Source organism: Corapipo altera, unplaced genomic scaffold, assembly GCF_003945725.1.
Source record: "Corapipo altera isolate COAL_440 unplaced genomic scaffold, ASM394572v1 44, whole genome shotgun sequence".
Lineage (NCBI taxonomy): Eukaryota > Metazoa > Chordata > Aves > Passeriformes > Pipridae > Corapipo > Corapipo altera.
Window position 1 is genome coordinate 1,924,716 of NW_020884880.1, and position 27,581 is coordinate 1,952,296.

The 27,581-nt window shown below is 38.0% G+C and overlaps 1 protein-coding gene across 5 annotated transcripts in view; it reads left to right on the top strand.

Moving 5' to 3' along the window:
• Window positions 1-27,581, top strand: part of ANKIB1 (ankyrin repeat and IBR domain containing 1) — an 84,524-nt gene that overhangs the window by 13,686 nt on the left and 43,257 nt on the right. For 4 of the 5 annotated variants that reach the window (XM_027639518.1, XM_027639515.1, XM_027639517.1 and 1 more), the window contains exon 2: window positions 18,395-18,663. In XM_027639518.1, the coding sequence (XP_027495319.1) occupies window positions 18,476-18,663 (188 nt within the window). In that variant the 5' untranslated portion in view covers window positions 18,395-18,475. Of the gene's footprint in view, window positions 1-15,038; window positions 15,128-18,394; window positions 18,664-27,581 lie in introns of those variants that run through there. The other variant, XM_027639516.1, reaches the window with a different exon arrangement.

Below are 27,581 nucleotides of genomic sequence, written 5' to 3' on the forward strand. Positions count from 1 at the left end.
CTCCCGAGTCAGGAGGATGACCTGGATCTTTCTGTTCTGCAGGACCTCCCTGTCTAATGTAGCACCAAATAAGGGACACAGAGGTCCTAAAAGTCACCTTACCTAACCAGAAGTACTTGATTCACTGGTAAGGTAGCTGTGTTTGCAGCACGGTCAGTCATTCTTTTCTTATGACCCTGGGAACTGTATGGAGCAGACATGGAAGAGTCAGTGATGAACACAGCCCAAACTGTGTGTTAACTCTGCAGTTTGTATTTTGATAGTAGATGATCTTGTGAGCAATAAGTATTATAAACAAAGGGTACATAGGTCTAGTAAATGCTGCTTTTTAGAGCACATACCTGCTGGAACAGTGACTGTCTGTAAAAAGCGGTAAGGCACAGCAGGTTTCCATAAAAAAAAAAAAAGAATCCTGAAAAAATTTGGGCAATACACAAAGGTAAATGAGCAGACAAGGCATGACATGATCTTGGGTATTGGCTAGCAAGCGAAAGCTTCTGTTGAGGAGAGGAGCATTATTGTATGACCATTAGCAGTCTGATATTGAACAGGCTTATACCTCATACCTCAGGAGATCTGGTTCTGTAGCAGTCCAGTTTAACTGTGAATTACAATCTAAATCATTTTATAGTTATTTCCTTTTTTAGACTGCAGTGTTCTCGTGTAAAGCATAAAAAGTAAAGTATTTCCTGACTGGTATATTGACTGTATAAATAGTATTGAATGCTTAAATTTTTTTTCCGGATGGACACATTTTCTTCTTCAGATTGAAAAGACCAGTGAAATTTTTCAGATATTCTTTGGCTGTTCAAAGGGTTTTTGTGAGGAGGTGTCTCCTTGTTCTTCCCCAGGAAATGTGAAGAACAGTAAAGAGGGTGACAAAGTTTACAGACTACAGGAGAACATGGGAACAGGGAAATTGGGAGAAGAGGGGCAATTTTTTTTGAAAGTTTCCTTTTATTTGTTGTCACTACGAAGTAGAGATGAATAAGGAGAAGCAAGGTCTGAATATGTGATACCATGAACATTATCAGAGTAGGAGAAACAACCTCACAAGACTGCTTATGCTTTCCTCTCTCTTGTAGCATCTGGCTACAATCTTTTGTTGCTAATTAATTCAGCATCTCTCAGAGAAAGAGATCTTTCATGAGAAAATGGGAAAGGAATTCTAAAATAATTAAACATTCTTAAAAGACAGAATATCACTGTAATGTAAATCTTAATGTAAAAATATTCTAGATGTGCTCTACAGGTTTCCGGCATTCTGGCTGAATCAAGCAAGGTAAAAGGAGATTAGCATAGACACCATCCCTTTATCAAGTATCATTTGCCAAAGTGAGCTGTACTTAGTGATGATGAGAGCCAGGGTCTAATTTTGTAGGTCTAATCTCAGAACTGAGATCTGTGTTGAATCTTGTGGAAAAGCTGTGGAGATTCTGTTTCAGGTTATTTTTCTCAGTGCAAACATGATTTTCTTCAGTACTCTTTTTGATAATTAAAACTGTGTAACACCCCCCCCCCCCCCGCGTTTTGTCATATTTAACTTCTCCCTTAAGAACTAACTTTGTGTTAGATTACTGGAGGTGGGTTAACGTGATGCAGTTTTTAAAAGATTCCAAGACAGGCTTATTAAACAACAGATACATAAGCCAGATGCCTGTTTCTGGAATATTAGTAAAAATGTAATAAGTAGCAGACACATCAATAAATGTGATGTCCTGAGGATCAGTCAATGTAACATCATAAGGGAAAATCTGATCTTACAAACTTACTGAAATCTTTTGAAGAAGTTGTCAGGGAAAATGCATTTGTTATAATCTGCTTGAATTTTCAAATGGCATATCACACAATCCCTTGCTTAGAAGTCTTAAAGAATCCAAACAGCTTTGGAAAAGAGGGAGGGTCTATTGCATGCAGAACTTGCTGATTAAAAAAATAGGAAATGGATAGAAATAAAGAGTTTTTGCAGTGGTTGAAGGTTATTGATAGAGTCCCACATAGATCAGTGCTAGGACCTCTGCTGTTTAATGTGAGGATAAATAATCTGGAAACAATGGTAAGTAGTGAGGTGATAGTCTCTAGACAATACTATAAATAGTGTCCACTGCAAAGGATTTTATGAGACACAATGGTAAATAGGATACAAAGCTCAATATAGCTAAAGGTGAAAGAGTCATGTGGTTTGGGGGGAAGAAAGGGTCCTAAATTTATATTATTACAATTCAGGAACAAGATCTTGAGGTTATAATAAAAACTGTGAAGAAAATCTGTTTAGTCATTAGTACGAAGTACTAAAAAGTAAATGAAGTGTTGAAATAGAGACCATGGCTCCACGAAGTAAATCTGTGCATTTTGCATGTTATACATAGCTCCATGTCTCCTAACTCAAAAAGGTGGCATTGGAAATAGATCAGAAAAAGCAGAAAGATCCTAAAAGTTGCACAGAATCCATTTCTTCAGAATTAGGTTTAATCAATCTGTAAAAGAGCAAAAGATTGGTATGACAGAAGGGGGATCACCTGTAAAAGGTGATATGTAGAAGTCTAAAGTCACAAGTGGAATGGAGAGAATAAATATGAAAAGGTTTTGCTGCCTACCTCTCAGTTCTTGTAGACAGTGGAAATGAAATTTAACAAGTTGCAGGTTAAAAACAGATATTTCTTCACAATGAATAGTTAAGCTGTGAAATTTCAGTATGCTGTGGCTGTTAAAATTTTCCACAGATTTGGGGAGTTTTTGAACAACTTGGTGGAAGAAAAATGCATTAGAGGTTATTAATATAAAACTAACATATCTGGCTCAAGAATTCATCAAATGGTAAATTGCTGAAGACTGGGAGGATATTGTGTAAAAGTATCTGTTCCTGCTTGCCCAGTTTTTGTACTTTTCACTGTTATACTCTACTGACAACTCTATGGACAAGCAATTAGATGAGAAGTATCTGATCCAGTATGGCCATTATTATGTTTACAATATTTAGAAACAAAATCAGAAAGAAAAATGCATGTATTGGTAACAACAAACTTAAAAGAACTAACAAAACCAGATATGAAGCTGTTTTGTGAAAGTACACAATAAACTGTATTAATCAATAAAATTGAAATATAAACAGTAGAAGTAGTAAATAAGATTATTAGAATTGAAAAAGTTATCTAGTTTCCATTAATAACATTTGAGTATATATAATGAAAATCATCTTCAGCTTGCCTTAGCTTATGTCTTGAAGTAGAATTGCTGTTAGGGATAGATATCCTTCAAAGTAGGAATAAATTATTTTTTCTATTTTTCTCCCATTTAGAATTTTGGATATTTATTCCTAAGCAAAATTCACATTTATTTTTGAGGATTGACACTTTTTTTTCCAAGTCAGTCTGAAATAACTTCTAAACCAGCAAAGGACTCTTACCAGTCTTTGTCAGATCTACCATCATTTTTAATTTATGCTATAACCCTTCCAAATCTACAGAGCTGCAAAAAAAAAAGTGTGAGTTTTGCTTTTTGTAGTTTTTTAAAGGCTTGTTTCGTATTTTTGCAATTCTTCTTTTTCTAGTTTAGTAATGTAGCTACAAAAGGTTAAAGTTTTTACTTTCATAGTCTGCTGTAGAAGCCAGGTAATTTTTCAGATTTTCAAATTACATATCAATTGAACCTATTATCTCAAGTACACATTGGCTCCAAGAATCTATTATAATTTTTTTGAGTATTGAACACTATGAATGCAAGGAATAAGAAGGCTCATGAGTAAATATCAATGATGAAGAATTCTGCCTTCAAGACAAGGTCAACCACTTAATTGATGGACTAAAAAAATTTCTTCCCTTAGCAGATTATTCATTGTCTAATTAAGCTTTTTACAGCTCATTCTGTAATAAATAGTTCTGACTGCTATCAGGAAAGGTAATGAATTCTATCAATTTTTGAGGTTGCCATCTAGGAAAACAGTCTCTCTGTAGCATGCAGAAGAAGGTAAATGCAACTCCTGCAGCTCCTCAATATCTTCTAAACTCATTCTGGTGTTACATCCACAGAATTCCCCAGGAAAAGATATCTGAGATTTTTCCAGAAGTTCAGCACCATCCTGATCCTTTCTTATTAATTAAATTTCAATCTTGTTAAGCACAAGGATAGGAGCCCTTACTGTCATCAAGGATCCTTCGTTTCTTGGTACTCTAAAACTTGCTCTTTTCTATGAAAAATCATTGACTATTTCACGAATCTAGGCACTAGTTTTCATCCAGAAACTGCTGGTCTACATCTTTACCTTTTGCTGTCTCGAGTAGCCATTTACCTAGGTCAAACGTGTCTTTGACGTAATAGTTTTGGATCATCAAATTTAGCTGAGATTGTATCTTGCCCCAGATACCTTTGACCAGTCTTCTTGTCTGCCTTCCCTTAGCTTTTAGCACAACTGCAAAATAATGTCCAAAGAAATGTCTTTTTGTTTAAGCCACTCTCATGAAAATTACTGTTAAAAAAGAAAATTTTTAAAATACTTTGAAGGATTAATAATTTGATTATATAGGCTGGTTTTATAACATATGATATAACCTCTGTTCTAAACGAATAAAACAAAATCATTCCTGGTTTTCTACAATGATATTGCAATTATTTAAGATGAAAACCTACTGCAAACTGGTTGACCTTGATCAGTACAAATGCCATTGGATTTGTTGAAGCACAGATGCTCTTTTATTGTTATGGCACATTTCTGCATGAACAGGGAATTTTTTTGTTTTCAGGCATAATAAGAAATTGAAACAGTGGATGTGATAGTGAAATGTTCCAGCAGATACAAGATTTAAGAATCTGGTGACCTGAATGTTGTAGTTCAGAATATAAAGAATGGGGTTTATATCAAAGTTTTGCTATTTAAGAAAGACTGTAACAGACACATGTAACAAGACTTTTAAAAGAACAATTAAAGAAAAAAAAAGGTGTATTTTTACTGATATTCTTTGGGTGTGTGAGCTGAAGTGTATGCCAGGCCAGAGTGAGCAGAAAAACTCCCTGGTTTATGCTCCCAATATTCTCAGCAGTATTAGCTGTGAAAAGAACAACTATTTCTATCATAGAACATCTGCTTTATTTATTTGTGAGTTACATTTTTAATATAAATATGAATTTTAAAGCACATTTTAACATATATTTTTCTTAAGCTTGGCTGTCAGGAAGGGTAGTAATATTAATCGTTAGTTTATGTTTCTCTTTGTTTTTGAAGGAAGCTTTCTTGTCCTGACTGGAGCATCGTATTGACAAGTAGCATAGGTACAAACTAACTGAAGAAGTTTCAGCAGAAGAAAAGTCATTATAAGGAACTTTGTATAGTTTCAGCCATTTCCTAGAAATAACAAGCGCCAGAATAAGGAATGTTTGTTCAAGACAATCACAATTCACCTACTTGTGTAGGCCCTTCATTAATATGCCCTTTAGTTAAAATAAACACCTACTAGTTTTGCCTTACTTGGCTTGCATGACAATGGCCCATGGACGATGAAAGTCTTGAAGTGTCCTTTCTCCTTTTTTTTTTTACTTTCCTCCCACTGCCTACTGCAGACAGTTTCCCTTTGTTTTCTGCATTTTTCTTGCTCCTGGCAATCCAACCAGGCTTGGTGCTCTTTTTCCACTACCTTATCTGGTTGCCAGCAGGAGTAGTGAGAGCATAGGAGAAATGGCATAACTGCTGTTACTGTCTTCTCTGTCTGGCTTCAGTGTGGCCCCTGGATGTGATCACAGAGACAGCTCCACTAACCATCAGGCACCATTAGCTCTCTTATGATCCCAGTGTCTGTACAGTTACTTCTGGTTAAAGTTTCACATAAATAGTTGATGAACTGGTCAATTAAAGTAATAAAGATTTTATTATTTGAGTAAAACAGAATTTTTTTTCAGACTGGTTCTTGAAAACCTTTCTAGTATTAAGCCTGTATAATGTTCAGTTTCATGCAATTTTGATGCCAAACAGGTCAGATTTTGCAGAATAAGGGACTCTGGTAGTTTGCATTTCTCCTTACACCATTTCTTGCCTTACATAGGAAAGGCCAGTAATAGTATTCCACAAAGAACAGCAGTCATTTGTATTGTATTAGTGTCACCAGGTATGTTGATTATGTTAACAGGAGAACTTATAGAAGAACTAATAGAACTGCATGGCCAGCAGGTCGAGGGAGGTGATTCTCCTCTACCCTAACTCTGCTTTTGTGACGTGACACTTGGAACGCTGCGTCCAGCTCTGGGGTCCCCAGCACAAGAAAGGCACAGACCTGTTAGAGTGAGTCCAGAGGAGGGCCACAAAAATGGTCAGAGAGCTGGAACACCTCTCCTATGAGGAAAGGCCAAGAGAGCTGAAGTTGTTCGCCTAGAGCAGAGAAGGCTCCGGGGAGACCTTGTTTCAGCATTTCAGAATTTAAAGGGGATTTTTTCAGAAAGAGAGAGGCTTTTACCAAGGCCAGTTTTGACAAGGCAAGAGATGTTGGTTTTAAATGGAAAGAAGGTAGGTGTGGATTGGACATAAGGAAGAAATATTTTATGATGAGGGTGGTGAGACACTGGAACAGATTCTCCAAAGAAGTTGTGGATGCCCCACCATTGGAAGTGTTCAAGGTCAGGTTGGACAGGACTTTGAGCAGCCTAGTCTGCTAAAAGATGTCCCTGCCTATGATAGAAGGGTTGGACGTTATGATCTTTAAAGGTTCCTTCCAGCCCAAACCTTTCTGTGATTCAAGCTTAGGTTGCTTTGGATTTTTTTAATAGCTTTGTTCTCTCTCTCTGTTTTCTTTGGCTTGATATTTATCTTGAAGCCAAAAATCATTGTCATGCAACTAGGTTGTGTTCATTGTAATTACACTAGTGTCAAGAATATTATTTATAAATACAAAGTGTATGTGACATACTATAATCAAATTTTGTTATCCATAGCCTTTATGATTAAACTGTTTGTGTGCAGTGGGAAAACCAGCCAAATATTTCAACAGAGGTGTTCTGGCAAAAGTTTAAAATAGTTCTTCAAGTTATGTGTTTGTTTAAATTAATGTTAGATTAGATGCAATGTATCTTTTGCCATTTCCCTGCCAAAGTCAGAATTTTGCCAAGGGATATATTAAATATTTTATCAGAAGTGCAGCAGTTGCAGTTCTGGTAATTTTCTTCTCTACATAAGGTGCAAGTGATGGTCCTTGTCACGGCAGTTACCTGAATGGCTCATTCTTAGTTAGCAATGATGACTCCTGAGATTCTGGGAACTTGGCACCATGACAAGGAGGTTGCATACCTCTTGGACTAAAAAGAGTTAAATAATTCCTGAAGTTGTCTCTCAGAAATGTCATTAAATACTTGTGAAATATCATGTAGAAAACATATTTTACTGTGGGACTCCATCTCATTTTAGACGCACAATGATCTCCTGGGCTCTGTGTTTAGACCTTAAATTGAATGTGTTGCTTTGAAGGAGTGCTGAGTAGTTAAATTACCTCTTTGTTAAAAGGAAATTGATTTGTTCATTCATCTGAAAAAAATCAAGATCTCTTTGAAAGATCAGCGGGGTCACATTGTCTTTTAGCTTTACGCAGAACAAAACGAGCTCATAAGAATGCTTCCAGGAAACAATAAAAGTATGTGCGTGTTTGTTTCCAGTCCAGTACGTCTGTGAACAATGTTCATCATCTGTCTCTGACAGCTGAATGTGCTTTCTTCACCTCCCACTTGAAAGCATGGAAACGGATACTCCTTTAATGTAAGCAGAGTATATTTTACAAAGTTTCATCCTATAGATATTTATGAAAAAAATACAATGCACCAAGTAGAGATTTACTCATATCGCTCTTAAAAGTGTAGCTTGCTTAAGTGAAACTAGAGAACTCTGAAAAAAATTGCATATTCCTTGAAATGTTGTATGATATTCTTTTCAGTGCTTTCAGTTATTTGGATAATAATAGAGAAATTACAGTAAGCGTTGCTTAGTTTATTCAGAACATGCAACTTGTATCAGTGCTCTACAGATAGAACACTGTCCTCTCAATAGTGTAGTTATGAACCAGGAGTCAGTGATAGGATACTGGGATTGTTGCTTTCCTCTGACAATCTGAAATACAGCATGATATTTTGGGAGACTGGACATTGAAAAATCTAGATTTTGTTTGCTCACCTTTTTACTTTATTTAAAATACATTGTCAATTATGAAACCATTAGTTTTATGTTGAAAGGCACTGACTTCAGATATTCATTATTTCCAAATGCAACTGTATGCTTTTAGAAAGTGGTGGGATGATGCTTACACTGTACAGTCTGATTGCAGGTGTCTGACCTTGTGTACTACCTATCATTTCATTTTAAGATCTTACTTGTAGCCCTGTTACATATTTACAAGCTCCAGCAAGAGCATGACCCTACCAACTGATACTCTTTCACATGAAAAAGCTTCCTCAAACGAAGAGACTTCTGCTTCAGGAAGATACTAAGGTTTCTAAATACATAAAGAATTTTCAGATTTTGCTGTGGAGGAGTGTGCTCATGAGCAGCCCTGTGTTACCATCCTCTTTATTTTTACTTTCTGTGAATATGCCTCGGCAGACAATAAGTTTTGTTTTCAATTTTATCAGTTTAACACCACTGAAAGTGAAGTTGACATTAAAGCTTTTGACTGGCCAGATTCTACCAGAGCTCTCCAGAGGGTTCTCTTTAGGCTGTAGTGCAGTTTCAAACTTATTTACCTGAAACTTAACATGGCTTTTAAAACTGTGCTAAACTGAGCAAATATACTTGAAAAATACATTTTGGACTCAGTCAAGGCCAGGGTCAAGGAACATTGCAACCTGTTTCGATTGGTCAGTCAAGTTCCCCATAGGGTTTTCTGCATCTCTTTATGTTGCTGTCTTCATTCCTCCTTTCATGTTCTAGCTGTGCTCTGTACCAGTACTGGTTGTCTTTACCCTCCCTTTTTCTAAGCAGATCAATGTGATAGGAACATGTGAATTTCTTTAGATTTTCTGCTCCATACAGTGTCAGTCTGTGTGTCCCATCTGTCTGTTGCTCTCTGAACCGTTGCCTTGGTGGTGGCTTCACTGTGGTGTTTTGGTCTATTGAATCTGATTTTGGAGGGGACACACTCTTGTCTTTAACTGAACTGAGCTGGGTTGTCACTTATCTCACAGTCAAGCAAAGTGTTGTTGAATGTTTTTGGCAGAGAGGCTCCCATCCCAGCTGACACACTGGGCATGATGCATGCATGAGGGTAAGGAGAAACTGGAGAAGCACTACGCTGCCTGAAGTGTGTTCAGGTGCTGCCAACATGAGAGGCATTGCACTGGTTAAGAACACTACCAGTCTCTTTTTTCATATTCTTTAGCTTATCACTGATACCAAGTGTCCTGAGGTGTCATCAGCTGCTGGTACTTCTTTATATGGGTGCTGGGTGACATTTGTTCACTTCTGCTTGATGAAAAAGTGTTGTCAGCACTGGCCCGTGATACACAAGTCACTTTTATAGATATTTATTAAACTGACAATGTTTTATGCACTGTATCAAAAGTGTACCGTTACTTTAATCAGTGGAACAGTCTGTAGTGAGCTTCTTATGATAAACCAAACAGTGTGCTTGGGATTAAAATGCCAGAACTATCAAGCATGTCAGTCTGTAGCTTGATTTAATCTAATAAAATATCAAACATTTCTTTTTGTTCTTCTTAACCTTCTGATCTAGATAGAGGAGGTCTAAGGGTGGTAGTGTCAGTAGACTAGGTACAGATATTTTATGGTTTAGATTTGAGTAATCCACTTAACCTGTGGATTGAAGAGCTAGCACTATAAAAGTTCTGCTATATTTTATGACTGAAGCCTTAAAATACCATTAAGCTGTCAAAATACCGTACTGGAGAGTGGTTGGGCACCACAACAGGTCTCCCCAGGGAAGCGTTCACAGCACCAAGTGTTTACGGCCTGACAGAGTTCAAGAAGCATTTGGACAACACTCTCAGGCACGTTCTTGGGGTTGTCCTGTGCAGGGCTGGCAATTGGACTTTGATGATCCTTGTGGGTCCCTTCCAACTCAAGATATTCTGTGACTCTCTTATATCACTGACTAAGCTATAGAAAATGAAATCAGATTATTAAGGCCCTGACAGATGGTTGCATTGGGAACAACTCCAAAGTGTTGTCTGGACTTGACAGAACTTAAAGGGTATTTCCTAAAGACCCTGGGCCCAGGAATGAATTTGAAATGATCTGCAATTACAGTTGAGACTAAAGGATATTCCAGGACATAATTAGAGAACGATAACTATTTTGTTGCATCTTACTAAATGGCTGCTCCCTAAAGATTAAAAAAATTAATAATACACCCCAACAGATGCTCTTTTTAACTTGTGCTGGTCGATTTTTCTTCCCCTGACTATCTGCAGGGATGCAGTCTTTGTCCAGTTATCACAGTGTACCTTTGATTTGGCTGCAGAGTATCTCATCTCTCCTGCTATGTGTAGGTACCTACCCCAGTGGATTTACCACATTTCGTTTAGATGATAAATGCAAGTACTGTAAACAACACAATTAAAATGAATGTAGCAATTACTTTAGCTCCATCTATGCAGAATTTTTTCTTAAACTCTTTCTAGTCTGTGCTGCAACTGCCCCAGTTGCATTCCCGTAAGTGTATCAGTGCAAAGAAAACCAAAGCCATTCTTAAAATCCTTTTTTTCTCCACAAATTGGAATTGTGAAAGCAGTGTGTCTGAAAGAAAATAGCTGGATGAAAGTCTTTATGCCTGAGTCAGTAAGCCAAAGTCTCAAATTACTAAATTGAGCAATAACTTTAAGCCTTCAATTTGTGGCTACATATGCCAGCATAAAAAGATTGTAATGTAAGTTGCTAGACTATCTATCCCACAAGCATATAAATGAGGAAATAATTAATTCTCTCACTACCCCACACTATGTTTTATTCAAGTCAACTCTCAACATTACTGCCACTTTTCAACCTTGGTATTTAAAGCACAGAGAATGTTATATTGATGATCATTGTATGAAGGGTGAGATGTTGGCTTAGCAATCATTTTTTTGTTCTGTACTTTGACTTGTAAAATGTAACAGAGCTTGATAATTTTGAGCCCCATTCACAAATGTTTAAAGTGGCAGAGACACTTTCATTATTTCCTGTTGATGACTTCAGAACTTTTGGCACAAACCTTAGAATATTTCAGTGTGTGACAAAAAAAAACAGACAGCAAAAACAAACAAAACCCTCCACCACCACTTTCCCATAAGCAATTCCCAAGCTTTGCAAGTGTATTTGTTACTTAAAGCTTTTCAGAAAAGTTCTTCCAGATACAAGTATCCAGAGAGAACTATTTTTACCCATTAATTAAAATTTGGCAAATCTTAAATCTTTACTGTAAACACATAAAAATTGGATTTAGCCTAACCTTTTCTGCTGAATCTTAATTGTAGGCATCTGTGCCAGCCATACATAAAGCAGGCATGCACATTTGAATGCCTAATTCTTAATTTTGTCGTCCTGCTAAAGTGAGCTTTTTTTTTTTGCTTTATGTAGAGGGGAAGGAGTAAATGAGGAAGAGAAGCACTAACAGGGCTTTTTCTGCTGTTTCTGGGAGACAGCCTGGTATTCTGAGAGTTCTTGAACATAACTTTTGACTTGCTTCATTTGTGTTATTCAGTAGTGAGGATTAAAATTATCAACATCTCAACATGAGACTCATCCTAAGCATACCAAGTGATTAGGCTTTCTCCTAAACCACGAAGTTGTTCATGGTTCCCTTCTGCAATAAATTATGATTTATAATGTAGACTCTGCAGTAAATATTTTAGAAACTGAGCTTCTAAAAATGAGCTGTTCAACTGCAGTATCCAAAGCAAATAAAATAGCTACCTTTTGAGCTAACTGTGCCTGAAGCAGAAGATGCTTTTAGGAATGCATTACAGTATTTCATCCTTTTACAAAAGCTGGGTGCTTTTGAAAAACAAGTAGTTTTGATATCTCCTTTCTTTATTGTTTTTGTGTAAGCAATTTGTTATCACTTGTTTTTTGAAACATTTAGAAGCCATGTAATGTACACTAACTTTAGTCAATAGTATATTTTATTTTAATAATATTAAGATTAAAGTATGAGGAGCTATGTAAAGTCTTACTTCTTTGAGCGTGGCTCGTTTAGCAGTTCCACTACAATGTTTTTATAGTTTACATGACAAACTACTTTAGAAGTAATTTTTAAGGTTAAGCTGCAAATTGTGTTCAAACTTTTTAGGGTTACTGTGGAATTACACAGTGCTACATGTAAAAAAATGGTTGCAAATGATTATTACATGCAATCCTGATCCTTGCTCGTTATGTAGATAGTACTTTTTTTGATGCAAGACATACATAGTATCTTCTTCTCTTAGTTAAACCTGAGTATTTTTTTACTGATTTTGATAGATTTTCTAAGCAGTGTGATGTCATACAGCCTGTTTCCTTTCCTTTATTAATTCCCCAGGATTTAGAACAGCTGCTGTATGAACACGTGCTAGTCCTACATTCAGTGAGAAATTCTGCTTCAGTATTAAAGCAATTTAAATGCAAATTGAGAGAGGTGTGCTATCTCATGAAGGACTTGTATGGTGTTTCAAAAGTACTTACCTGATCCCCCTTGTACAATATTTTATCATTCATTACAAATTTCTAGCAAGCACCGTGGCAGCATTTCAAAGGAGAAACTCCTTCTAAAATGCTATTAAGTCATTGCACTTGTCCTTCTTCAAACTCATTTCTGTGATGATGCCCATGGAAAAATCAATAGTAATTGAGCAGCTGGTGCAACTGCTCTCAGAATCTCATTGTTACCTTGCTCTACCCATGTCTTTCTTTATCCACTCTTTTCATCTCGTGCTCAGTCTTCAAACTCCTATGAGAGTGGCTGTCTCTTTGTTAAATTTTTATAAAGCTGTGATATCAAAGTGTTGCTTTTAGCAGTGCTAATAAGCCCATATAAATTAATTTTCATTGCCAAAGCAGAGAAATGTGATAGCCCTGATGGAGTTTATAAGAATCTTTTCTTAGACTTCAAGGTGGGTTATGAAACCAGTCTTCTGTTTTTTGTTAGGCTGGAACTTCTGTTTGGCAATAGAGTAGTAAATACATTTTCTCATTTTGAATTGGATGGTTGATGTTTGGAATTCTGAAATAACTTGGGGTATATTTTGCAAACTTGCATTTAGTTTTTCCTGTAATCTTTGGTGTAAAATGTAATTATATTTGTGGTTATGATAAATGTTATGCGGTTATGCTAAAGGCTATGATGTAGCCATTCTATTGGCACAGAGCTTGGAGATTTGGTGAATAGGTCTGCCAGCCAAACAAATTGTCTTCTCTTTGTCCTATGAAATTCTATTCAAGTCTCATGTTATTTAGATAAAATACTTGAAAATTGTCATGTTTGTGTGATCATTTTTGTTCCACTGTAGTGTTTTGTGATACACCACATTAAAAAATAGCCTAAGGATTTTTAATCCTGTGTTTACACAAACAGCAAAGCAAGACCAGTGACACTGACATGGCACACTACCCCTGCAAACCTGGGAGCTGCTGAAACTGCTTTAGCAACCCCTGTGTTCAGCCCTCAGGAACTCTCCAGGTCCCTGAGACTGACTGGTTGAAAGCTTCCAGACCACTTCCCTGCCACCTGTTTCTCCCCCTTCAGGAAGAAATACATGCGTTACATGCCCTTCACCTTCAAAAATGTGAAATGAGAGGTTGAAAGAGTGAACCAAGTTTCCCTTCTTTGAATGCCTAGTTCCAGCATTGGCCTTGTTTGCTTTACTGTCCTCTGAGAACATGTAATGGATTGGAAGCTCTTCATGGAAAAAAAAGCTACACAAAGAGGTGCCAGACCGGGCCCCTTTCAGCCATTTTCAGATCCATAGTTTTGTTGCATCAGCTGATACTTTGTCCTTTTTCTCCTTCACTTGAACTAGAGGCTTCTTTGGTGGCGGATGCAGTGGGTCTGTTTGCTCGAAGATAACTGAAGACTGCAAATGGGCAGATCTTGAATATTTTTCAGAAGGACACTCGTGAGCCACAGCAGCTTGAGAGAGGCAGCAGCTGTCACGTCTTTGTTTCTTCTGGACTTCTAAACACGCTGGGAGCCAACTGTTAGAGCCAGAGTACAGAGACAGCTTCTCCCCTGTCTTTCTGTGTTTCTACTGGCATGTTTGATTGCAATTCAGAATAGAAAAAATACTACATTGTGGCCCACCAAATTTCTGAAGCATAAAAGGCTAATGCCTGTGGTAGTGTTACAAGATGAAACACGTTGTGGATACTGTGTGAAGGTGGCAGGCATTAGTATAGCTTATTGTATCATGTGGTTTAACTGTGGAATTGCTTTCTGGGTTAGTTTTGACCCTGTCACTTCTCTCCTTGCGTTCTTCCAGAGATGGGTTTCTTGCTATCACATCAAATATAAGCTGTTTGCCATCACCTGAAGGGCTTTCATTAACTATCCCCATTCTGTCATCTTTCATTTTATTTTGATAATGTGATGGTTATATTTACATTAGCCATTTGCTAAATTTTCATTACCTCTGTGTTGATTCTAGGTTTTGTGTCGAGTTTACTTGTGTTTGTTCAAAGCCACATCATAGCTTTGTTTCATAATCCTTAAAATTCTCCCTTTTCTTTGGCTTGAGGTTCATTTCATTTGGAGTCTGGTCCTGTTACAGAAACAAGTTTTTTACTCTTTTTATTTCATTTACCTCACTATATCATGTCTGTGTCATATATAGCCCTTTATTGGGCTCATAGGCTGTAAACTTTTTTAATGAAAGCAGATATCACTGCTTTGTTCAGTGACTTACACAGTACAGTCTGCATATTCCTAAAATTCCCAGATGTTAGGATAATGTACATAATACTTCAAGCAATGTGCCTACAACTTTTATATTATTAGTCGTTAAAGATGGTATATGTTCTGATATATCCATACTCCATCAAAATGAAACAAAGTTAATTCGGTGTTGTAGTTCGCTGATTACAAAATGGAGTCCGCTTCGCTGTTATCTCGAGCATGGAGTTAAAAAGCCTGGATGCCACAGCTAGGCTGCTGCGGAAGCCGAGCTACTTGGAAAAGCTCCAGGAGGCACCTAACAAGTCAGTAAAGGCAGGCAGACTAGCAAAAAAAGATAAAAAGTTGTTACAATCAAAAAAATGCGGGAAGGAGTTACTCTCCCAAATAAGGTATGCCAGGCAGATCTTGTTTGGAGACTGGGGAACCAGCCAATGGACACTCAGGGCCCATCTTGGTACCAGGCGACCTTTTCTTGGATACTGGTGAACTGGCCAGTGGGCATCAGGGGGCTACCACAGCAAGGGTATTGAGGGCCGTGCCCGAGGACTGTGGGGGGCTGTTTAAGTACTGCTGCAGGAGCGGCTGCCACACTGTTACTTTGCTGCTTCCGCTCCTTCCTTGGAGGATACAAGGTGACCTGGGAACAAGCCCTGCAGAGATCTACCAGCTTCCAAGCCAGCAGCATTTCATGGTCCTGGTAACTCCTGTCCTGTGCTTTTAACAGTTACCCTTAGCTTTTCCTGCTTTTCTGTCTTCCTTCTTTCTCTTTGCTCCTTTGTGTTACAAAATAAAGTTGAACTATCGTTTTGGGATCCAGCATCTGGACTCATTTGTGCCTTAATCTCGCTTATGGGAATGATTTAGAACCTGGTTCTCCTCTGCATCTAAGTGGATTGAAACAGATGTATAGAAGAATCAATGAAATGTACAATTTTGCCTTTTCTGCACAGCAATAACTTGAGCTTTTTAGTTCACTCCACACAGACCCTCATTTCTCCCTGCCTAAACCCATTCAGATCTCATCTTCAACATCTCAACAGTACCACCCTGTCCCCAGTTTCTCTCAGATTGCCTGGGGGCACCATCTTATCTCCTTATACTCTCGATGCTCTCTCTCATCTCTACTTACGTTTGTTTAATGCTCCAGTTTTGGACAAGAGGCAGCATGTTCTGCAGCTGATGCAAGCTATACATGTGCTAATTTCCAGAAATAAATACATGGCAATTGGTAATGTTACCTTCTAATTTCAAATGATGGAAGAAGCTTTTGTGCTTTTCTTGGTGTTATGGTCACTAGTGGGATCATTATTATTGATTTCCATGAAGATTCTGATATTTTTCAGGCACTTGCTCTCGTCTGATTTAGTTTCTTGTCTTGAGAGATGGTAGATAGGGATTGACAGATTATAAAATACCATATATTAAACTTTTTAACAAACTTTACTGAAAATCATTCTTTCAAATTGCTTTTGAGATCCTAGCTGTTAAAGGTAATATGAACTGCTGGTTGGTTAAGAAGAGTGTAGATTTTTTCTTGGGTTTGTAGACTAAAGCCTGAAACTATCCTGAAACTATTATTTGGAGTAATGCAGGTGATTTTTCATCTGAAAACACATTAATCTACAGCACTGACATCTGTGGTGCTCTCATGCTCTCATGCAGTGCCTTTCTTGAAGAATATAAATATTAGATCTGCATAGTATCTGCATGTTTATATTTTAAAACATAGAGATGACAGAAAGATACAAAATTATGCAGAATCCTTTGTGTGAAGAATCTAGGCTTTTGTTTGTGTATATAACTAAGTATGTGAAGCATGTCCATTTGCTTTTAGATGAGTACCTACTTTATTGTTCCTTCTTTAGGTAACTCTGGTGACAGAGGAGAGCATGGGCAAGATGTTAAGCATGTGGAGTCATCTGATTTGGCAGTGTCGTTGTTACCTCACAAAAGCTCAAAATCAGGGTTGCCTTACCAAAATTTTATAGGAAAAAGGAGTGAAAATGGAGGCCACCAAGGCCACATCTCTCCTGTTTGAACAGACCAGACTGCACTGGTGAGATTAGGATGAAAGTGGTCTTTTTCCTCCCCTTCATGAGGTGATCTTTAAGAGAAACTACGGAGAGGAATCAGTGCAAGACTCCTGCTGGTAGGATCTCTTGCTGAATGGGATCTGAGCAAAGCCATGGTAAGCCTGGGATGCAGCTTGATACGTAAGTTCATCAGGATAGCTGTGGGAGGTCAGCTCCAAGGAAACAGAAATATTTCATTGCAGGTCTTCCCCAAGTTTCCTCAAATCCTTTTCACATGAATCCATAGCCTGATTCCCTTTGATTTTCTGCAGCTCTATACCTCTTGGATTCCTCTGTTTCTTCTGTCTGTAAGGCTGGTGGGGCAGCAGTTAACTGTGTTGAAAAGCCAATGTAGAAATAGATGCTTTGAGATAGTCCCAAGAAGTTGAATATAAGGTACTGGGCCTTATATTCAGGGTACTATCCTGTCTAATTATATCTGCATATACAACATAGTAAGCCTTAATCCCCTAACCTGCTGTGCCTGGCATATTTGGATCCCAGCGTGTGCTTTTTGGAGTGAAAGGTCTGGCAGGGAGCAGTCTGGATGGGATGACTCATGCACAAAAGAGAGCTCCTAGAAGGTTCACTGTGCTACCAGCTGCAGCCTGGTGCTAACACCACTGTCTGTCCCCCTGACATAAACCAACATGTGCTCTTTCCAGCTGCACAACCGGATAAGCTTCTGCTGTCCTGTCTCATGAGCGGAGATGCTCTCTCCGCCCTGTCTCTATGCAGCTCAATCTGCTGATTGCCTCCAGGTAAAGGTGAGAGGCTGGGGAGCATAGCAGCTGGAAAGTGCTTTGAAGTATTTGTAAGGTGCAGTTGGTTTGTGCCAGTACAAATGTCAGGCATTGTGTGGCCCCGTTCATTGTTGGTCTACATGTAAAGGGTAGATGTTTAAGAATCTGCTAAGGAGAAACTATTAAGATGGGGCCATGGTAATTCCTGTGTTCACATGCATTTATCTTGCTGGCACAGAAGGGTACTGTTTACACACACTTACACAAGCACAGGTGCTTCAAGCACCTTTTACATTATTTTCTTTGATTAAAAGTTAAACTGATGTCTGCTTTATTACATGCTTTTGAAGAATTTTACCTCCTTGTTTAAGAATTTTACTTTAGATCTACTCTGTTTCTGAAGTAATTTCTAATTTTTTATTAATTTCTCATTCATGGAAATTTATTGTTCATAGCAGTCTTCTAATGCAGATGGATATTGGCCATTTATTTCTTTTTCATGTGTTCAAAGAGTATAGGTAGTGAAGATATTTACACAGAGAGGGAGATGGCACAATTTGTCAGGGAAATGATCTCTGAAGAATTGGGAATTTGTGTGTATTGACGTAGAAGGATTTCAGCAATTCATGAGGAGAGCTCACAGGCCCTATGTTCTTCTTTTTCACCTGCCAATTTACAGTGCTGTAGCTCTGGATGAATTCATCTAGGAAAGAGTGTTTAACAGAATAACTGAAATATTGTTTGTCTCTTTTAGGCTGTGAAGCATGTTACAGAATCGTACAACAAGTGGATGAAGGGGAAAGGAAGAAGTGCCCTTGTTAGCTAGGATAGCAACATGGGAAATACAACAACCAAATTCCGGAAAGCTCTTATAAATGGAGATGAAAACTTGGCCTGCCAAATCTATGAGAGCAACCCTCAACTAAAAGAAACTCTTGACCCAAATACTTCTTATGGAGAAACGTACCAGCACAATACTCCGCTCCATTATGCTGCGAGGCATGGAATGAACCGTATACTGGGGTAAGTAGGGTTTGAAGTTTTGCTTGGGTGTGAATAACTGACCTAACAAATGCAAGTGTCAAGTAGGTTATAAACACCTGATGTGTGTGTGCATAGATGTACACATATATGTGCATATGTATGTGTGTCTTGCACGCACAGAGTTTGTAACGTGTTCAAGTAGTAATAGAAAACATGCAAATCAATCTATAATCACAGACTGGTATAACAGTCTTCAGTTTTATTTTTAGTGTCTGTTCCTTTCTGGTAACATTAGTCTTAGGCAGTTTTAGCTTACTTCCTGAAAACTCATATATCACAGTTCTTTGAAAATAATGACTGTTCCACCATTCTTGTTGTGTTTTCCTGTATTAAAATAATCTGTTTGCAAAACCAGATGGATACCATACTGATTGTGACTACTTCTAGCTGTCACAATATATATTTATTCTTGTGTTATTCAGGCAGCTTTTACTTTTCGTGTTGGACAATAACAGTGAACATTAATATCTTGATAATGAATAAGTTCATTATTGCCATAGTCAACATTGACAGCAATCCCTAATGTTAGCTACTGCCATTCTTCTGTATTTTTGTTAGTGCATCAGTTAAAGATTAGCATCTTACCCATGTCCAGACATTCCAGACACAAACTATTCTCATCTACTGTTTTGTGAAGCTAGTAGCAAGCAAACACTGCTAAACCTCTTCTTCAGTAGGCACTAAGTTAGAAAGAATTGGGAAACAGAACAGAAATAACTACTGAACTGTGTTATTGATAATATTCTCTTCATCTCTGTGTTTATATCTACTGATGTCCTGTGGTATTCATAATGTTAGTTTCATACCTCATATGCTGTAACTTTACTTGCTATCTGGCCTCCCACCATACATTTTTCCTCAGTGTTTTAGATTCACCTAACAGGTTTTCATGCTTTAGAACTCTTACTTACCTTGATTTCTGCTAATTTTAATCTATTTGCATTTTCAGAGAAATTTACAATTATGAGATGTCCATATATCTCTCTCTTCATTAAACGTTTTAAATATATATCACCTAAGGAGTCTTTCTGCTGTGCCTTTTGCAATCGGGCATGTCTATCTCGTATTGACCTTATTAGCCACCAGTGGGCTTGTAACAAATGTGGACAGAGCCTTTCCCAAATCTTCATTCGTGAAGCCCAGCCATGATGATGGTGATGATGATGAAACATTTTAAATATTGGATAATCTGTAGCTACACTAACTACAAGCTCTAGCTGTTATTTGTATGCATACCATATAATTTAATTTTTCTTTAAAGGCTGAAATTTGTATTATTGTAAGTGGATACAAACTGATGTGTTTACAGTTTACTGTGTGAGATTTTGTTAAAATAGAGTAGTGTGGTGCAGTTATTAATACACCTTTTGCATAATGAAATACATTGAGAGAGATATTGTAGGGTGTTTAGAAATAACCTATCTGGCAATGCTGAGGCAAAGGGACAAACTCCCTGTTCCCACATGTATGGTGGGTGGTGACTGTCCAAAGATGCAGTGAAAGGACAGACACCAAGTTTGCAGTGAAATGGAGCTGGGGACATCCTGGTATAGTGATCTCAGAAGGGACAAAACAAGAAACTGGAGAAGACGTGAAAGGGTCATGAAGCAAAACTCCTGACTTGGACAAACTTGGTGTAATCCATCTTGAAGAATACTGGCAGAAACTTAAGCCAACAGAACTTTCTCAATGATTTCAAACTACACAGTTGTTGTGCAGCGTCTGAGTCATCTAGTTGCTATGCTTTTCATCCAGCCTTTACTTCCCAGAAACTCGATCAAGATGTAAAAATTTGAATATTTGCAGTTAATTTCTTTTCACAAGACTTAGCAAGAATGTGTTAAAAAATGCTAGGATTATTTCTTGATCATTTTTCTGGAGTATCATAGAAAACTTATGTACACTAGGAATGTTGAAATAAAAAACGGGAAACAGTTAGACATTCCATTAATGTATAACTTTTATTTGGTCTGCAGCCTTAAATAATGCTTACCTGACATATCAGTTTGTTTTAACAGAGCATTTAATGTTTAAAAACCAAAAATCGCTGGCCACAGCTAATGAGCACAGACACAAATTTTCAAAGCACTCTGGTTGTCTCAGTAAGCTCATCAGAGAGAGGAGCCCCCTGCTCCAAGGCTGTCACAGGATAACCCTCCATCCCATCTCCTGGCTGTGACACCTGTCAGGAGGAGTCGACAAAAGGTCATTGTACTGGGTTTATGTGACAAGGTTTTGATAGCGGGGGGCTGCAAGGGTGGCTTCTGTGAGAAGAGATCAGGAGCTGCCCCATGCTGGACACAAATGGCTCCAGCCAGCTCCAAAACAGCCCCACCACTGGCCAGAGCTGAGACTGTCAGTGACGGTGATGGCACCTCTGTGATTACATGTTTAAGAAAGGATGAAAAATGCTCTGCAGCAGCTGTTAGAGAGGAGTAAAAAAAAATGTGAGAGAGACAGCCCTTACTGACACCAGACCAGAGAAGGAGGCGGAGGAGGTACTGGATGCACTGAAGCAGAGATTCCCCTGCAGCCTGTGGTACAGACCAGGGTGAGGCAGGGTGTCCCCCTGCAGTCCATTGAGGTCCATGGTGGAGCAGAGATCCACCTGCAGTCCCCAGAAGAGCCTGTACCAGAGGAGGTGCATGTGCCCTGAAGGAGCCTGCAGCCCATGGAGAGCCCATGCTGAAGCAGGCTCCAGGCAAGAGCTGCACAGCCTGTGGAGAGGAGCCCACACAGAAGCAGGATTTCTGGCAGGACCCTGTGGGGGACCCACACTGAAACAGTGTGTTTCTGAAAGGACTGTATCCTGTGGAAAGAACCCACACGGGAGCAGTTCATGAAGAACTACAGCCTGTGGGAAGGACCCACGGTGGAGCAGTTCTGAAAGAGCTGTATCCTATGGGTGGGACCCCCACTCTGGAGCAGCAGCAGAAACAGAAGAGATGAAACATCATGAACAGATGACAACCATCATTCCCCATCCACCACTGCTTGGTGGGGAAGGAGGTAAAAGAGCCAGGAGTGCAGTTGAACCCATTGGAAAAGGGTTTTCATTTTTCTTTTTATTTCTCACTATCCAACTTTTCTATTAATTGGCAATAAATTAAATTAATTTTCCCCAAGTTGAGTCTGTTTTGCCCGTGACAATAGTTGGTGAACCATGTCCTTGCTCTTATCCCAGCCCACAAGCTTTTTTGTTGTATTTTCTCCCCGTGTCCTGTTGAGGAGGGGGAGTGAAAGAGTGGGTGTGTGGGCACCTGGCAGCCAATGGAGGTTAATCTACTACAGGGATCAAGGTAGTCTGGGGAGGGACATGCTTGGGATAACAGAGCAAGGGCTAGGAGGGGCTGATGATAATAATAAAACATAAATAGCACTCAAAGGTGGATTTTGAGAGCTTTGTACAGCATAAAAATTGGTCTTATTCCACTGCAAACATCTATCACGTTTCCTTATGAATTAAGGTCTTGACAGAAGATTTATATTCAAGAGGATAGTTCAAATTTCATTCCCTAAATGTATGTAAAGATATTACAGAGAAAGCACAAACAGGAAACATGTTTTCTCTAGAAAATGCAGTCTTTAGATGATCAAGCACATCCAGTGTCCTCAGGCTTTTTTTTGCCTGAGGTACATTTTAGACCATCTGACTGCTCAGGTAGAAAGAATTGCTATCACTGTGGAAAGTTATTCACTAGGGTTTGACTGTTGGTGAACCACTCCTGAGATACAACAAGAGAACAGACTTTTCCAGCGGGTGGCTGAGATGGAGTGACTGGAAATCACGAGGACCTACTTGACGTTGAAAGGAAAAAAACCTACTTAGATAAACTGTCATTTCACAATATATGTGGTGTGACTTTCAGTGTTGCAGCTTTGCTGGGAAGCTTTTTGGATCAGTGACAGATTTCCTTCATTGTGTGTTTCATACTGCTATATCTGAGCACTTTGTGAGTATTCAAGCCAAAAGTGAATGATTGTAGCAGTTGCTGCTGTTCTTGGGCTGAAGAGGAGGGGGGAGGAGGTGATAGAAACATGGGGCTGTGGGGGGACAGGACAGGCTTGTGAAGCTGATTTTTTTCTAGAACAAGAAAAACAAGGGTTTCCAGTTACAGAGATCCTGGAAATTGAGGCAAATGCTGAAACTAAGAAAAAAACCCACCCCACCCCTTCTTTTAACATTCTTGGTGTCTGCCATTGCCATTTAGTTATAGGAGTAAAGGAACTCTGGCAATGAAGGCATAGCTAAGCTAGCCAGGAAGAAACACTGGTAAATGGGCCCAGGGTTTGTTTATAGGAAGTATTTCTTGTTTCTTTGCTGTAATTTGGGAAGTATTTTTCTCTTAAGCAGAGTGACAGAACATCAAAATAATGGTGGTTTCCTCTAGGCTGAAATTTTATATATTATATATTTATATATTTGTATATTTTATAAAAACTTAAATAAATATGCATCTCTTGGAATTTCAGCTACAGTCCTTTTCTGGCTGTTTAAGAGGTTTCAGTAATGACTGATCTAAGCAATGAAAGAAAGTATATTGAGATTACCAATATCTTATATAGGGTGAATTTACCAGAAAACTTGTTGACATCAGAGGGAATGTTGCATTCGTCACAGCACATTCATGACTGTCTCTTCCTGTGCCAGGTTTTGTTGGCTTTTATTCTTTTTGCAGTCGAGTTGAAAACTAGTTTTGGATGAATTGGAGGGACATGTGTGTAGATTATTTTTCAGAACAAGATTTCTTTGGAATTGAGAGGATATTAGAAGATTTTTGTGCTGCAAAAATATGTGTTAACGAGAAGTACTGGAGAAAACCCTGTTAAGTTCTTTGCAGATCATCTGGCTTTAGAGAGGTACCGTGGTTGCTTATTTTCAGATAAGGCTGAAGCTGATCTAAATTTCAGATATTGTTTTTTCTGGAGATGGAAATCAAAAAGAAGCTACTTCACTGTTTTGACTGGCAGAAGTTCTGCAAATATTTAAACTTTGAGATCCAAATTGACCTAAATCATTAGTGCTAAAATCTTCAGAAAGGCGCTGCAAATCATATTCTTTCTTTATCAAATTTCTGAACATCTATTCAATACTTTGCCAGTAAGTCTGATGTTCCCTTTTAAATTACTTTCCGTAACTGTACTTCTGATATAAATGTAAGCAAAAGAAAACTAGTAAGGTTATTAAAAGCTATTTGTCTAATAAGGACAAATGGGAAAAATATGGAGCTATTAACCAAAACAACAGCATTCCAGGGTAAGGAAATTTTTATGAAATGTATGGATGTTTTCAGTAGGTTGTTCAGAAAACCTGAAGGAGTCTTTGAGTCTTTTTTTTTTGTTCTTCATGGTAACTCTTTGAATGACTAAATTTTCTTGGTGTTCTCCACGCGATTTTAAAGCTCGTTTGGGAAAAAAGATTATGAAGGCATAATAGTTGACTAAACTTCTTTCCTAAAGGTAGTTTTTAAAAGTTTTGACTTCTGAATTTAGTATAAAAGATAGCTACCTAACTATATTCCCTTTCTCCCACATAACAAAATAAATCTGTCCTGTTTCAATAACTTAAAATTTATGATGCATTATAATATTTTATCTGAATAGTTTATTAGAATGTCATTCTCTAGATTATTCACTTTGAAGAAAAAAAAGCAAGCTTCTTTTTAATTATCAACAATTACACAGATAAATATTTAAAATATATTAGTATCTATGTGTACATTGGAAATATTCATGCTAGGTCCCCTTTATAGTCAGTGTGGGCCTAGATAATAATCTAGTCAGAATGATTAGTGAAGGCAAACAGTACAATTCACGTATTGTGAAGTTGACCATAAAATATTTTAAATTACTTGTGTACCAAAGTGCCTGTTTCTTCCCATTGATTTTAAAGGGAATTTAAAGAACTGGATCAGCCACAGTTGTCTGCACTATAGGTTGCCAGAGCTGCGAAGATGAATCTTATCCTACATTATACTAAATGTGTAAAATCAAATAGTAAGCACCTGCAAAGCTGTAAATTGAACTCTTTGGCAGTTTTACAATATGAGACATGAATGCTGCTTGTGGGAGATACTGCTTGTGATATAGTGAGAGACAATAAAATTAAGAAGCCTTTAAAACTGAGCAAGTTCTTACTGTGACTGAATCCCCACTGGAGAAAACTGCCAAAGACAGAAAACAGAGGGGACACTTGGAGGAGCAGCTACAGACGGGGAATAGCAGCAGTAGCACTTGCTAGGTTTCTCAAAGGCTGCCACCCACTTGGGCACTGTCTTCTGAAGTACAGTAAGGCAGGTTGAAAAACTCAGACCCTTACTTGACTGACTTCCTTGGGGTTTTTCCTGAAGGCTCAAAGTCTCGCTTAAAAGCCATTCTCCCTGACTAGGTGTGTGTAGCTTCCCAAGGTATCTTCCCTGGTGCTCCTCATGGCTTCCTCACAAAATACAAAACAGTGGCTAGACTTTATCCTAATAGTAGTCTGACCAATAAGCAAAGCTCAGCCAGTCAGCTGCTGTTTTCAGCTCTTAAAACTGGCCTTTTTTCTATCTGATTTCTGGTTATTTTAACCTTAGTAGGTTGAAGATATGTGATGCCTATGGAATTTGTTGCTCACAACACACACAGCCTTGCTCTCCAGTTATAGCTGCTACTGTTGAGTATGTTGAGTTATTGCCTCTTCTTGCTGCAAGGTGTTTCTGCACTGTTAGGAAATTGTTCTTATTTTTCTCTCCTTGTGGAAATCAGACACTGTGAATAAAATTGCTTTGTTAGTGGTGGTGAGATGTAACAGATTAGTGCAGTACACTATTAAAGATTGCTTATTCTGTGTTGTCTGTTCTCCTTAGTAGAGCCTTTGTGAACATTTTACCACGGGCAAAGTAAAATTTTATTTGGGTTATACTGGCGTACAGCTTTGGTCCTTCACAGCTGAGATGACCAAATCTTTATTTAAACTAATTTTGTTGCCAGGTAGAGTTTGTGACTCTATTGAGTCGATTGGTAATTGCTGAATCATTGTGTCAAATGGCTTAACTTCACCCGAGGGTTAGAGTCACACGTGGCTTCCTTACCAGAGAGATTTTTTGGCTCAGTAGTTACTGGAATAATGACTGAGAGACTTGCAGTTTCTGATAAACAGAAGTAAAGTCATCAGAAGTAACTCATTAACTTTTATACCTAAATGCAAAATCCAAGCAGAATATTCAGTGACATTGTATATTGACCCAGTTTTCCTTTTTGTCAAAATTCAGACTGTGGATGATTTGATTATTTAAATTTGCAAATTTTTTTCAATTTAACATAATAAAGTTATGTCATTGAGACATTTAAGGAAAATAAAAATTAGTGTCATTAAAGATCAAGCAACATACAAATTGAAACAATTTTTCTGGAGGGAGAGATAGAGGAAGATGAGATAATTTCTGTAACATTCATAGCTTTTAAGAAATAGAAGTGATGCAAAGCTTGTTAGTATTTGCTGTGGAATTTCAGAATTATTGCTGTATAAATAATATCAACACTAGATGTCATACACTGCCAAGTGATTTACAAGCTGATACTTAGATAGTGGTCCCACTCAGAAATAGAAATCTGTGTGTTTAAAAGGTGAAGATGAATGCACTCATTAGTAGTTTTGTGTTTATTATTTCATCTGACATTTTTTTGAGACCAGTTTAAAAATAATAGTCTCACAGTTATGTGAGAAGAGAATTCAGCATGGATGGTCTTTTTGGAAAAAAATGGGATTTAGAAAGAAGGCTGGAAGGCTGACACCTATGTTCAAGAATTGGTTCTAGCTGTAAAGAAATGTATATAAGAAAGGATCAGAGACAGAGATGTAAATCACATGAATTTTACTTTACAGAGGGCTGTCACAAAAGCTGCTGGTAAGCAGGCAGGTCCAGTGGAAACCACTTCTAATTTGGCACTCAGCTCTACTTCTTTTGAAATCTCACTCAGAATATTGAAATAAAATCCAGAAGTGGCATGGGATCCTGGAAACAGTATTCTAACTGTCCGGGGGAAGGCCAAACTCAAGTAGCTCATAAATAAATCAATAGATTTCTGGTTGCAAGTAACTTACAGATGTTATTGATACATTTTTGCATGAGGAATTGTTTAATTCTGTGTTTAATGCTGCTGTTCCTCCTAACAGACATAGGAACTATATATAAAGCATGATTTTTTTTTTTGGTCCATGGTAAAACAAATGTAAAGATTAGCCAAGTTTTGTGTTCCTTACTTTTGCTGTACACTGTCTCTGGATCTGTGCTCCACAATTCAGTTGTATCTCCTTGCCACTCCTGCACATTGTGCCTCTTGCTTTTTTGTGTTGTAAAAAGCCAAAGATTGCTATCTCTGTACAGAAGGTCGTACTTCATCATATATGCTGACACAAAACCACTAAACCAGAGAAACTTTTCAACCTGTTTGCATCTCTTTAGTAAAGAGAATACAAAATTCTTTATTGATGCATATTTGTATAAGACCTTTCTTAGGTGTATTTTAGCTGATAGGCTACTACATTAACATGAACAGTCCAGAAATGGAACTCAGATGCGGATGCTGACCTACTTTTAATCACTTTAATAGTCTTTTGGAAATGAGCTATTTGGAGAAACCATAGGTGAAATAGCAATACAGTGAAAAAGATGGTAAGGCTTTTTAGAATCAGTATAGGAGAGAGTGAAGACAGTGCTTGCATTCTAGGTAATATTTTTGAATGGAACGTTACGTCAAGTCCGTAAGTGAAATAGGCCCAGAAGAGCACATGTTGAGAGAGCCAAAATATTTCCATTTAAACCTGAGATTTCTCTGAGTAAAAGATGTGATTCATATGTGCTGTAGTTTACACTTGCTTCTCAGATTGGTGGTTTTCTCTGAAAATCTGCAGA